The sequence below is a fragment of the Ixodes scapularis genome, unplaced genomic scaffold, assembly GCF_016920785.2.
Source record: "Ixodes scapularis isolate PalLabHiFi unplaced genomic scaffold, ASM1692078v2 PGA_scaffold13__105_contigs__length_92229423, whole genome shotgun sequence".
Classification (NCBI taxonomy): Eukaryota; Metazoa; Arthropoda; class Arachnida; order Ixodida; family Ixodidae; genus Ixodes; species Ixodes scapularis.
The window spans coordinates 71,199,979-71,213,950 of NW_024609839.1; the positions used below are offsets into that span (position 1 = coordinate 71,199,979).

A 13,972-nucleotide genomic window follows, 5' to 3' on the forward strand; every position below is an offset into this window, starting at 1 on the left:
AACTTATCACAGCCTTACTTACTTTTTCTTATTTAATCATATCTAAAATCAGGCTCATATTTTCGTCTATAATTCTTCATCTCTAAAAACGGACGGAAAAATTTATTTTCAACGTCACCATGGACAATGGACGGAAACATTTATTGTCAACGTCGTCATTTTCCTGGAAGGTGGGGAACACCTTCCAGGAAAATGAATCGAACTTTGGGCTGACGCACCGTTATTCAACATTTACTCATACGTGCAAGAATGCTAGGCTAGCATTGTCCTGTCTTTTTGGTTCTGGACGCCACGAATCTCTTTGTTCAAGTGTCGCACCTCTACCCTAGCACAATGAATGCTGTTGTTGTTCAGGTTGGCGAACCAAGACTATATAAGTGGCCATACACTTTTCTATACTTCAAGGACATCCAGGATGGAGAAAATCTTTCGATGCCTGCGTCTCGCAGTGGCTGTGGCCGTTTTTACACAAAGCTTTGGTGAGCATACGTTTCTATTTAGTATAACTAGAAACACACAACAACAAAACTAACGACAAATAAGCGAACCTTTAAATTATTATATGGTTTCGAGCTTAGCTTTATTCCTGGGGTTTTTGCCAAGTTCACACTCGTCAACTGAACATTAAATGCTCTGTGCTGAGTAGTATTCGCATGTTAACCATTCCTTGCATAGAAATATATACTAAGCCCTTGTCAAAATTGTTCGCGCAATTTTTATTTAACAAGATATTTTTAGTTAGCGCACGTTCTTGCCTGTTAAAAAAAAAAAGAAAAAAAACATGGTACGCTTTTGTTCATGGAACTCTCGAGGTATTTGATTTGCAGTGATGTGATTCCTCTGAGCCGTTTTGGAGTACGTTTTGGAGCAGCGAAATATCCAATCTGGAGCACCAAAAATAACTTGTGGAGCCATTTTGATGAATTACCCGAAACTGGGGCGAGAAAACTAGAGGCAACAACCGTGGAGGAGAAAGGTGGACAAAGTCTCCAACTCAGCTAAACATTCATTCAGTAACATTCTCTTATATGGATCCTTCCCCCAAGGTGACCACCCTTTCCACACAAAAGGTTAAAACCTTTTTGAGCATTTGTGTAAATAGGGTTGCGACGTTCGGGGTTAGACTCCGTAACAGCAAAACAGAGATCGAGCGGCACATTGAATTCTTACATCGTTTTGCGTGATCATAATCGAAACTTCACGTGGCTATATTTTCAACCAGAAAGGGTTACTCTATTTCACTCTTACGCACTTAGTAATGGTGTTTCTCGCTACCGCTGCTAGCAGATTCTTCTTGGCATCTCAAGTACTCTTTCAGCGTCTGGAGCACGCCCTGGCTCTGCCCGCTCTTCCCATTGCCCAAACTCTCTCCTTACACGGCTCTGCGATCGGCCACTGCACTATACCAAATGGTTGACACACAAAAAAAGTAAATGCACTGTACCAAAACTTTTTTTTATATATATGAAAGGCTAGTGACGTCACTTCCCACGTCGCAAGGTGCTGTCACCGCTGCAGTTTGCGCAACTGTAATCTTTACCAGGAAGCGTTTAAGGTGAGTGCTACGTGCTCCGCACTGTTATCAGGAGCGCCTTATCATCGAATATGTGGTTCGGATGCTTGTTTTCTGCTTGCAAGCAGAAAACAAGCATCCGAACCACATATTTGATGATAAGGCGCTCCTTATTCGTTTAAGTAAAGAACATGTTCTTTACTTAAACGAATGTTGTGCTGTATGTTTTATGCGTAATATGCACTTTTCGCCTCGATCACTGAAGCTTTTTTGTTTTTCGTGAGGACGCCGACACGAAGAAATTCAATCTACGAGTCATATACAGCTTCGCTGTAAAATCGTTTTGTATTCTATCGTATATGCTAGCCAGCCTTATTTTTTACCGAAAGGTAGACTTGTTAAGCCGTCACGGCTTTTAGTTTTAATACATTCGACGCTTAGGTGCGTGTACGCCATACTGCCATGGAGGAGTGATGGAGGGTGCTGCGGCGAAGGAAAATACGCAACATCGCGAAACTTACACTGCAGTCCTCGTCTCACTGCAATGCACGAGAGCGCGGCTAGAAGCACACTTAATGAAGCTAACTAACCTAGCTGTCAGAACAATCACGAAAATTAGAAATATTCCGAGACCTCCGAGTGCCGTGAGCGTCTGACACGGAAATCAAATCGAGTAGTATGCTGTTTGGAGCGATAATCGGAAGTTCTGAAAATTAGCACAAGCCTACCGGAACACTCCGGCTGTGTAGCAGAGCCTGAGCGGTTATATATATTTAGTAAAACATAAATCGAAATTATGCTTTGGGGCAATGTTGCAGCAAGGGCATTACATGTTTTGCCGAAATGTAGCAAAATGTAGCAGGGTAAGCATTTCGGCGCAGGTTGGCGCAAATGGCGCAGAAATCACATCACTGGATTCGGAACATGTAAATGCCGTGCCGACATAAACCGACCAAGGCGGAATTTCTGTACATGAATGCTCGGTGAATTTAATATTTCTACGCTTTTGTGATGAGACTGCTCCACACATTTCCGCTGGAGCGTGATCGACTGCGTATCAACCGCTTGTAACCGCCTAAGGCCAAACAACTCGCTGGCAGACTGGCACATTCGCGCCATCATGTAGCCCTAGAGCATTTCCGGTGCGGGTAAAACTATACTCCGTCTCACTAAAACCGTACAGTACAGCCAAAGCTACAGGGGAGAAAGTATATTCCGACCTTTCCAGGAGGAGGGAAAGGAGGAATGGGTGGATCCCAGCCCTTCTGTCCCGTTGCTCCTTTCCCTCCACTTGAACAGGTTGGCATGTGCTCTCTCCCCTGTAGCCTTGGCTGTACTGCCCTGTTTTAGTGAGACTGAGTATAGACTGAACGCCTGCTGCATTTGCGAGAAAAAAATCAATTCATTACCTGTAAGAAATGGCCTCTGTAGTATTGTCATAATCATTTGAAGCTCACAGGTGAAATATTGATGAGTAATAAATGCTTTGATCCAAAATGTTTCCGGGCTTTTCGATTGGTGGCGTCCGTATGTTCCCCCGTCGTAGGCGAGCCAAAAGCGGTTGCAACGCAGTCGATCCACTCAAACGCAAAGGTGTGAACCAGCTTTTAGGGCGATAGGGTCGTGTCATTTCTGTGGCAGGATGCGTGCCCTTCCTCAGGAGCAGGTGAAATATGATACCCCTTGCCTTGAGCTCCTTGGCTTTGTCCAGCGCAAAGGCCTCACTTTGGTTAAGCTTATCGCTTCGCATTTTTTTTCTTTCTTTGAACAGCACATGCATGTACTCGTTAGCTTGATGCAAGCAAATAAGCGCTCGTAAAATAAGTCATTGTGCGTCTGCTTTCCCGCAAGGCCTCTGGTGGATCATCTGCCAAAATCTATAAAGTGCTAGCGAATAACGAGTGTGGGAATTAGGTTTGGTTGAGAAACACGATCGGTCTAAAGCAAGATTCATGTTTTCACGCATGTGATATACCGTCAGAAAGAGTAGGGCTTTGACCAACCATGCAATCGTACCTCTCCCTCCTTCTAATATGTCCAATCGTAGCCGTTCCCTCGCGTTGACGTAATACGCTACATCGGTATTAACCTACCCCATCCAAAGAGTATTATTTATTTATTTATTCAGAATACCGCGCATCGCCTTACAAAGGCGTTATTCCGAGGGATACATGAGAATACAAATACATGAGAAAAAGTACAAACGTGCAAAAAGTACAAAAAGCGCGAGGCCGAACATGAGATAATAATATCAGTTGTTTTTAGGTTTATGAAGCATCACTTAACACATGGTTGAAGAAAGAAGTGGCAGAAGTTGTAGAAATTAATTCCTCTGGCAGGGAATTCCAGGTTCTCGTTCTGCATGGAAAGAAGGAGTATTTAAACACATCCGTTCTACATTTATACTGTCGCACTTTTTTGGAGTGATCACGCCTTCCAGATGAGTAGTGAGCAGGCAGCATGTACTTAGATTTGTCAATGCCGAGATAACTATGAAAAATGCTGTTGTAAAATTTTAGCCGCATAGACCACTTTCTCTGGAATAATGTAATTAAATCAAGTCCTATTTTAAGTTGAGTCACACTTGGTCCAAAATTATAATTACCCGATATCAAACGAGCTGCTCTATATTGAACTGCCTCTAGCTGGTTGACAAGCTAGGCCTGGTGGCTGTCCCAGGAGACGCAGGCGTACTCTAAAATTGGTCTAATATAGGTTAGGTACAGTGTTCGTTTTGTAAACTTGGGACAATCGTTAAAGTTACGTCTAATAAATTTCAGCATTCTGGTCGCTTTTGTAGATGTGTTGTCCAAGTGTTTGGCCCACGAAAGGTTTTCTGTAAAACATACACCGAGGTGTTTGACTTCAGAAGCAGCTGGTAAAGAAATTTCTCTGATAACGTATTTGAAGGCGACAGGCTGTCTCTTGCGCGTGAAACATACATGATTACACTTGGTTATGTTCAAAATCATTCCGAATTGTTCACACCAGGCGGAGATACGACAGATATCTTTCTGCAAAGCCAAGCAATCTGACGTGCAGGAACAATCTGCAATTGTGCAGATTGTTCCTGCACGAATCGGATTTTTGAACCAAACGAATTTTTGTGGGTGGTCATTTTCTAAATTTCTTCCGCAGATCACGAATACTCTGTCAAGAATAAGTTTCGTGCACATTGTTTTAGAGCATAATTTGCTTAATCCCTGCCCAAATTATGCCTTTCTTGTATGCCATTGAAAAGTCTACGCTAGTAACACAGGCTTCATATAGTTACATCTTATTTGTTTGCGGTCATATGTAGAACATTGGGGAATACATTCTTGTTCTATTGATATCCTGGACACCAGTTTAACGTGCGCACTACTGTCATGAAAATGTGAAACCACTGGGAAGCGCAAATAAGCCTTCATAGTTTTTGTCACGAAGCGTTGACAAGGAGCTCCAGTAAAAGCCGTCAGGCTCCATTGGATACAACCAATTAGTGATCTACTATGTAGTTACTTTGACAGTGTTCTACGGTTTCTTGCTTTCCGTTCATTTGGTCACAATGAATGCCATCGATTTCACGTATATTCGTTAATGCTTCACCAGAAATAAATGAGAACAAACTACGTATGTACAAAAGTGAGCGTTTATAAGATCGTCTATTGATTTCACGTATACACCTGCCCCCACGCCCCCGTCAACGTTTTTGTACGCAGGTTATAACCAGGATCTTTATAATGTGTGCAACGATGCTCCACCTAAACCAGGCTATTGCAGCGGGCGCACACGCAAGTATACTTTCGACATATACCTCAAGCAATGCGTACCCGCCTATGTCTGCGGCTTTTCTGGCACTAAGAATATCTTCCACACTAAAAAACAATGCCAGCAAACCTGTCCGATTGGTACGTATCATATTCTACAAACTAATGGTTCCCCCTAGAAAATTTAAGAGCGGCAACATGGGTGCCTTAAAACATCTGACGAGTCTATTTTTTCAAAAGCTCGACTGAAATAATGGTCTATAGTCAAACTATGCGAACATAAAATTATCCGTAAAATGAACTAAAGCTAACTGCCTTGGCAACGCTCAAGCGTAAACAAACAGAGACAAGAAAATTTGTTTTTGAAAAACCAAGGCTCAAAACAACTTACTGAACAGTCTACTGTTAATGATTATTCTAAATAACTGCTCAAAAACATATAACGCTTTTACTGTTTACAGTAACTATACGAAAGAATTCACTGCTTAAGACTCAAAACTGTAAAAATATATATATAAAAAAAAATTCTGAGGGCACGCACTTTGTATGAGTTGTGAATGCGAAAGCATGAATGTCGCTCTGCCGCTCCCTTAGTTCGTCTGCGGCGTAATGGCGTGGACGGCCACGTTTCGCTACTGCCGAGATTGCGGCCGACGGCCGAGCGCGCGCTCTTGTAAAGTGGCCGCGTCGCTCTGAGCTCGGCCGTGCAGCCTATCCGGGGTGTGCCTAGGTGGGCTCTGCCAACACCTAGACCTAGACCGAAGGCCTTCGCATGGTCTCGTCTCCTTCTATGAAACGTCATCAGGTCGGATCGCGCTAACTCGGCTACTGGGCCCGAGCAAGACCTTCGACGCGCTAATTGGACACGAGCCCCGGCCGAAGACTGACTCAGCACTCCTGTCCAAATCTCACGCCTCGATCGATCTGACTCTGATGACGGGTGCGGAGGCCTTCTGTCTAGGTGGTGTTGGTTCTGCGGCCAGCCTCTCACCGGCGGCAGGGGCGCTGCGCCGCCATGGAGAGGGCTTCGCTGCGGGGTGGCGTTCCTTGGAACTACGCCGCGCAGCAGCCAATGGGAGCCTATCCATCAAATCGCGGCTACGGACGACAGGCTTCGCATCATTGGAACAGGAGATTTTAGGTGCCGTTTGGCGCGGCTTCAAAAGTTGATGACGCCCTTTCGCTCCATGGGATAGTTAATGCTTTCGCATTAAAACAAGTAAAACTTAATATTTCTCAAAAAGAAGCACTCGAAAGAACTTACCTTTTTCTGCCAGCGCTTACTATTGACTGTTTGATAGCCAGCGAGACTAGTGCCATCGTAAGGCTACGCTATTTTTAATCCTACCGACGAGCACTGCAGCGCTCTCTATTTATGCATTTCTTTAATATATATTAGAAATTAAACTAGAATATTTCCAATTTAATATTAACTGCAACTTTTTTTTTAGCTTCCAAACCCTCTAGATTTTGTCTTTCATATTCATATATGTATAAAACATGAAGGTTGTAGATGCGAAAAGGAGTGACACGGGAATTTTCGACAAGAATCAAAACCTTAACGAAATGTCGACTGCCCCTCTCATGTCTCTATAAGGTTTCTGTTTTAGTCAAATACGTATTAATTTTAAGATTCTATGCTCATTTTTTTAACTGTCATACAATCTTTATCCAAGTTTTCCAATTCCACACCTCGTTTACACTAAAAGTACAAGTCTTGGTTAATTTCCTACGCAAATGTAAAAAAAAAATAAAATAAAATAAAGTTTGATATTTTGTTTAATTGAATATTTGTAACATATAACGTTTATTACATTCCCAAAAGACGTCTTTTTAATAGGCATATTGACTAATGCCCGATATAATTATGCCGATTTAACATCTTGTTGTAAACTTCAACTTGCAACGCACATACTAGTTGCTCATGCGTTAGTTGTGGTCTAAATAATCAAGATTATTAGCAAATTCAACATGGTGTTAGACATTGTCGACCGCTGGATACGAGGCGCTAGGAGGGTAGGAGGTTATTTACAATATTTACAAATGGTGCATGCATGTGCAGCCGAGTCAGGAGTGCGCGGATGTTCTTCGTTTTTCATGTCGACTAATGAATGGCGCGGGCGTTTACAATAATATGGGCCTTCACACCAGTGGCGACAACTGCTATCCGGACCTAACAAAATACTTGAAATTTCTATTCGTTTTGTTGTTGTTTTTAGAGCGCAGCTCTTAGGCGCCCGTTTCCGGCTTGAGCGGCGTCGGCTTAACCGCGGAAATTTAGCGGAAAACTTTCCCCGCTAAATCTAGCGGAAAATTTTGCCCGCTAAATTTAGTGGAAAAATTTCCCCGCTAAATTTAGAGGAAAAAGTGGCCCGCTAAGTCTGGTGGAAAGCTTTCCCCGCTATATTTGCGGGGAATTTTTTCCGCTAAATTTAGCAGAAAATTTTCCCCTAAGTGGGGGCGAGCAAGAGAAGAGGAGGGGCATAGCCCGCTCTACGTACCTTCCCCTCCTCCTCCTCAAGAGCTGCGCTCTAATTCGGCGTTATAGGGAGTTGTGAACGGATTTCATTGTTTTCTTTTGATCATTCACATTGTCTACCATCCTCCAGATCAGTTCTGCACTTTGCCAAGACCATACACTTCGTGCAGCGCTGGCGCTACAATAATAACTACGTGGTATCTGAGTCCCTTCACCGGGACATGCATTGCGGCCACCGGCTGCGCTTTCATGGCGGCCGATTTTCGAACAAAAAGGGAATGCCAAGCGGCCTGCAGAAAACGTAAAATACGATTGAGCCTTTTATGCACGGACTCGTGTGTTTGGCAACCTTTTAGGAACATATCGACTCGCGCACAGTCTCCACCAATAAAAAAAGATCTAATCGGAGGGCGTGGCAGAGACGGCGGCAGGTGGGGGCGCTGCTTGCGCTTCTGGCATTTCCACATCGCAGCGAGTGAAAGGATGGATCTTCGTCAGTGAGCGCTGAATCAGTTTGGCTATTGTCTTAGCGCATTTCTCTCTCCTCGGACCAATACAGAATTGTCGGTCATACGCACCGCACACCCACCAGCCACCGTCTTCGAGTGTGTCTTTCATATTGGTGGAAACTGTCTATGTCTGCGCGTGCTGTGCGTGTGTGCGCGCATGCTTATGGCTGCGTGGTAGTGCCTGCGTGCCTCGTGCGCGAGTGCGTACGTGCGCGCGTGTGTGTGTGCTTTGGTATTCGCTCTTTCTCGCGTGAGTTGAAGCGTAATGGTGCCAGCATAGATTTATTACAATAAACGCTAGAGGCCCATCTGGTGCTAGTGTGCTGTTGCATTTTGAAGCAGACAGCAAGCAGTCAGAAATGCACTTCCGGTAATGCATTCCTATGGGAAAAAGCGAGTGCATTTTCTCTCTGCGCTCGACTATAAGAGCAAAAATCACGAATAATTTGTACGTACTAGGCACATTAGAACATTTTTCAGTCACGGAGACGAAATAATTGGTCAGTTACAGCATTTTTATTTGAAATTCGCGGTATGAAAAACGGTGTTAAGACCGCTTCGTACGTGTATTTATGTACACTGTCGGACGCTGTTAGCGCGAACACGTCGTCGATGGTGCCAAACGAACAAAGGACATGTGAAAACCAAGAGAGACGGCAAGAACTACGCAGTAACACTGGATAAGTAACTCCTTGTGCTTGCATACGATCAAAATAAATATAAAGTCACGTGATATAGTCCAATAGGCGATAAAAAAGTACAGCTTTATTCTTTCTGCTCATGAATATGTGCGAAGGTCCTTGTTCTGTGTTGAAATCATCACCCGCACACTCAAAATCTTTGCGAATAGGGGGAAGCCAGAGAGCAGGTGCGCGATAAAAACGGCCAAACATAGGAAATAATAAGAAAACACACCTTTTGTAGCCCACGTACTTTATTCTTTACGTTTCGAACGTTTTTCTTAACCACTCGTAAAGATGCACGACGGGGTCATTTTCATATAGTGAAAGGACAGCCATATTAGCAATATATAAGCACCAACGGAATGCTGGCGAACTTTGAACACACTTCGCATTCCTTTCGATCGTTTTTTTTTTGCTTAGAATCGTCGCTCGTTTCCACATACCTGCCAAGGAACAGAGGTTTGGGACTGAAATATAGCGAAGTTTAGCATCGTTCGTTCGTAAAGGAAAAACGCTGTATCTAAAGCAATTACACTTTCACAATATTAATGAAGGTACATACTATCCGGTACAACCGAAATAACAAAAGTTATTCATGTTATTTTCCGGCGACGAGACAAAATTCACGCGCGTTTTCCCATAGGAATACACAGGAAGACTGGAAAAGTCGACTGCATGCTGTCTGCTTCAATTTGCAACCGGAAGTCCCGTAGACACTAGCGCCAGCTGAGCCTCTAGCGTTTATTGTACTAACTCTATGGGTGCCAGCGCGCAAATAGCCCCGAACCACTTCCGGTTCTGAACTAGACGACCGGGTTTAGCCGTAATTTCGAAATCAAACATACCTCGCTATCTTCAGGAAATGGCAACCTTATAGCACTGTGCGACATAATTTCCTCTCACGATAAGAGAATAAGTAAAAAAATTAGGAGAGCTTCGGGAACCGAAAGTGTGACAGGGCTACTCAATAGATGGCGCCACTGAGTTTGTTGCCAAAGGCCGAATATGCTGATATAATCGCACTCACATTCATAGCTGATTACGTGCCATACAAGTCGAAGTTCCCAGACAATTATATATTTTATAAATTTGATAATTTAATATTTATTTGCGAGAGGTCGACGTACCCTAGGTGGCTCGCACGGCTAGCGATTAGCGACGTGCGCGAACAAAAACATCGCTGTGGTCGCAATGGACCTTTTCCGAGAAGCGTTCTGCGCACGCGCGAGCGCCCGATGCCAAGCGGTGGAAGTCGGCACGAAAAAATCGAGGAAATTCGGAATGAGGCTGTAAATCGACGAGTAGAACACGTAATTGCAGCATATATATAATTGTGTTACACAAAAAAAGAAAGTGGATGGAAAGAAAAACACGACGTTTGGGTGGACGCTACGGATTTCCTTCTTTAAAGTCGCGCTAGGCCTAGCTCGTTGCGTTGGGCACGCGACGCTGCTCAGAGAGCGAAGCAACTGGTAACGTAGCTCCCATTATCGATGGTAGCGCAGGTAGGTCACTTCCTTGATTTTTAGTTCGTGCAGTCACCGCCTGGTGCCGTCGGTATTTGGAAAAGGTCCATTCGCAATTGGCAAAACGTTCACTGTGACGTCTTTATCTGGACTAATTTCTATTTCAGCAACAAAAATCAACACAACGTTTAAGTGTCAACTTGTACGACGTAAACTTAAGAATGTGATGACGCCATTGTTATAACACGACTTTTGATAGGGATAATTCGTTCACACTTGGCATCAATAAAATACATAGTGCAAACTGAACAACGACGAAAAGGCACACATACGGCAGGACTGCTATTGTTACAGATACCGTAAAACTTGTAGATCAAAATGATGATAATTAGTCAAAGATTACATCACGTAATGTCACAGTGAGGAACATTCTGGTCGTGATGTCATAAGAGGGCGCCACCGAACCACCTCATCCCTAATACTCCGTTTCACTTTAAGTGCGAACGCAGTCGACGCTGCAGTTAGATCGAGTCAATGAAACAGCGCCAAAGGTTCCTTCTCAGGTCGCCCATCGTCTTTGTGCGTCGTCCATCGCCGGTTAAACCAATCACGCATGCTGAATCTACCATGATTCTCGGGTTCTTTCCCGAAAAATCGAAAAACCAGCTTTTTTTTTTTTTTTTTTTTTTTTTTTTTTTTTTTAGGACGCGGTAACGCGTCCTTAGAGACGCGTGTTAGGCACCGTGCCTGAAGTGATTCACGAGTCCTGCCACTGAAAGTAATTCGTGCAAACCAGAAAGACCAAACATAAATTATATAATATATGTGTTGCGTGAGGACCTTCCGATGATCATTGGGGCGCATGTTTTAAATTTCGGTTAACTAACGAATACAAGCTATCCAAGCAAATATAATAGAAAAGTGAACAAACAAAAAAACGTGGGCATTGACGAAAAAATTTAAAAAAATGTTCGACAAATATATCTTAATGAAGTGAAATGTTCCTTCTAATATTGCAGACACCGTGTGTTATCAGCCAAGAAACGAAGGAGAACCCCTTAAAAGAGCGGGAAGCATGTGGCATTTCAGTCGCAAAGAGCAACGTTGCATTAACACTACATCTATCGAAAACAATGGAAACAACTTCGAGAATAAAAAAGATTGCATGCAAACATGTCCTTACGGTAAATACCAACATTTAAATAACTCTTTGACATATTCGAGAAAAAAACAACAAAAAAACACAGTTATCGCTTTATGAGAAACATGTATAAACCTCTACAACTCCTGCTAATTCAAACATCGGTAACATTTCTCCTATGACTCTTCGAGCTCCGAGAGTGAATAGCAGATGAAAGATACTACCGCGAATCGTGCGAGGCAGATCTCCGATCACTGTGGTAGTCATATCAGTATAGCTTTGAAATCTAAGCGTTCAAACTATGCCTTTTTAAATTTAGTTTAACTAACGGAATTGAATTGATTATGTTGAGATGTTCAGATCGAGAACTGCTAGGTCATATTATGAGCTTTTACCATGCGTGGTTGAAATCCAGCAGCATTCAAAAACGAAGACTAACGAAAGATGAAAAGCTTCAGAGCGCCTCCAGACGCCCGAGAACGCGCTCAGGCAATAAAGCACACGATACGAGGGCGCACCACCAGTTCAGCTCCCAACATAGAGAGCCTATAGATATGAGAGAAGGAGCAACTATAATTATGAAGAGCATTTACTATTCAAAGGCGGACGCCTTCTTCGCAGATCAGTCGCCAGGTATCGCCTTCTTGCGTGGCGAAGATGAAAGGGGGCGGAGACGCCTAGACGCCATCAACGCTTTCGTCGTCTCGTCGCAGCTCGCATTGTAAACGCGGCTCGTAAACCACGCCACCCCGATCGAGATGTTGGAAACACGCTGAAATCTAAACACGCTTGTCCGACACGAGAGCGCTAACGGCGCCAATGGGTACTTTCGGTAGCTTCTAATGTTGCTAACGAAGTTGCTTTTCAGTTACATAACTGTGCTTAAGAAAGGGAAAACGTACAGCTACGGGAGAAACATTTTGGCGAAATATTTTGCATTTCTTCGTGTTAAGGCGATCGTTGATACGGTGCTCTAATCTACCTTGCTAAAATTTAACGTTTAAGATGCACAAATAGTCAACGCCTCGGCGCAATCGAACACTGCGTGTGATCTGATCGCATAGTTTCACCGTGTCTGTAGGAACGCCTTTTAAGGAGAATTAACGGTGCGGGACATTTTCTACGGTGAGAAATAAACATTGTTACATTTTTACGCACAGGAGGACGTTTACAGGAATGCAGACTCCCTAAAAATGAAGGCACCTACTGTCTGGAAAAACGCATACCTTCCTTCCGGTATTACCACGATACTAAAAGTGGCAGGTGCAGTCGTTTCTTGTATAAGGGCTGCCAGAAAAACGCCAATAACTACTTAACAAAGCGTGCGTGTGAAGCAACTTGTCAGGATTTAAGGTAAGCTTTACTTCAAGATATTTAAGCTATTCGAATATAACCTGCAGTTTTTCAGTGAACTCCCGTAGACGAATCTTTATATACATGCAAGAGACATATACAAAAAAATGCACGATTAATTATCCCTTTTATCTCACGATATGCACCACGTTTTCTGAGCATTGCAATATCAGCGGAACTATATGGCGTCTATCATGATCTATCTCATCCGCCAATAAGAGTACTGAATTCAAGTGCGCTAAATACAAAAGATCGTCAAACGATCACGAACACTAACTGACGGATAAAATTGACGAAATATATACATCGAGAAAAACTAAATATTTATTATGCGTCTGTATCAGGTACTTGCCATTCCTTATTTCCAATTTAAAACTTTATTGAAATAAGGCTATACAGTATACAGGGCGCTTCACCCTACTGCGAATAATCTTAATCCTGAAAAGTCTCTTTAAGAAGAAATGTGATTTTTCTAGGATTACATTATTCAACGCAACGGACGACAGATTAAGGAGTGCAAAGTGCCGAGCTAATTATTTACACACCACTAACTAACTTTCCGTTAAACGTTTGCCTTGGCTGGCTTACTTCCTCCAATTTATGATATTCACTGCTCGTCGTCAAAGTATGCCATCGATGCTGCTATAATTTAGCCAGCTATATTCTGCTTACGCTATCCTCTTGCATGATGGGAACCGTGAGGAGACTCAGATACCGAAACTAACCGAAACTAGACGCAAAACCATGGACGGAATTCATACCCAGAAGTGACGTCCGTATTCGCCACGGGCGCCGGTGGCGAGCCGTTGCAATTCGGCCTGCAATGATGAGTCACGCGTAGCGCTGAAGCTTTTTTCTTTTTTTTTCAGCGATAGTTAAGCGTTCTTCCGCCCACTTCGAAATTATGATGTGGGGTTTCGGTCGTTCATATCACCACATTCTTGAAAAAGAAAAAAAAAAAAAATTTACACAGTCTGGTTTTCTGGGTATCCGATCCCGGGTACCTTGGTTTCAGAACGAGCGCGCGCCACCACAAGGCCACACAAGCGATACTTTAACGGACCACGTAAGAAACCAAA

The 13,972-nt window shown here is 43.3% G+C and overlaps 1 protein-coding gene across 1 annotated transcript; it reads left to right on the plus strand.

Moving 5' to 3' along the window:
• Positions 1-415: 415 nt before the first annotated feature.
• LOC115316581 (carboxypeptidase inhibitor SmCI-like) lies at positions 416-12,897 on the plus strand. The gene is made up of 5 exons (XM_029975977.2): positions 416-479; positions 5,215-5,403; positions 7,872-8,042; positions 11,419-11,583; positions 12,701-12,897. Exons 1-5 carry the CDS (start codon positions 416-418, stop codon positions 12,895-12,897), a joined length of 786 nt encoding a protein of 261 aa, XP_029831837.2.
• The last annotated feature ends 1,075 nt before the right edge of the window (positions 12,898-13,972 follow it).

Bases quoted from the DNA above. Each gene is read 5' to 3' on its own strand.
- LOC115316581 (XM_029975977.2), top strand. From the start codon at position 416: ATGGAGAAAATCTTTCGATGCCTGCGTCTCGCAGTGGCTGTGGCCGTT. The intron at 480-5,214 runs GTGAGCATACGT...TTTTGTACGCAG, and splicing joins CGTTTTTACACAAAGCTTTG to GTTATAACCAGGATCTTTAT. The intron at 5,404-7,871 runs GTACGTATCATA...ACCATCCTCCAG, and splicing joins CCAGCAAACCTGTCCGATTG to ATCAGTTCTGCACTTTGCCA.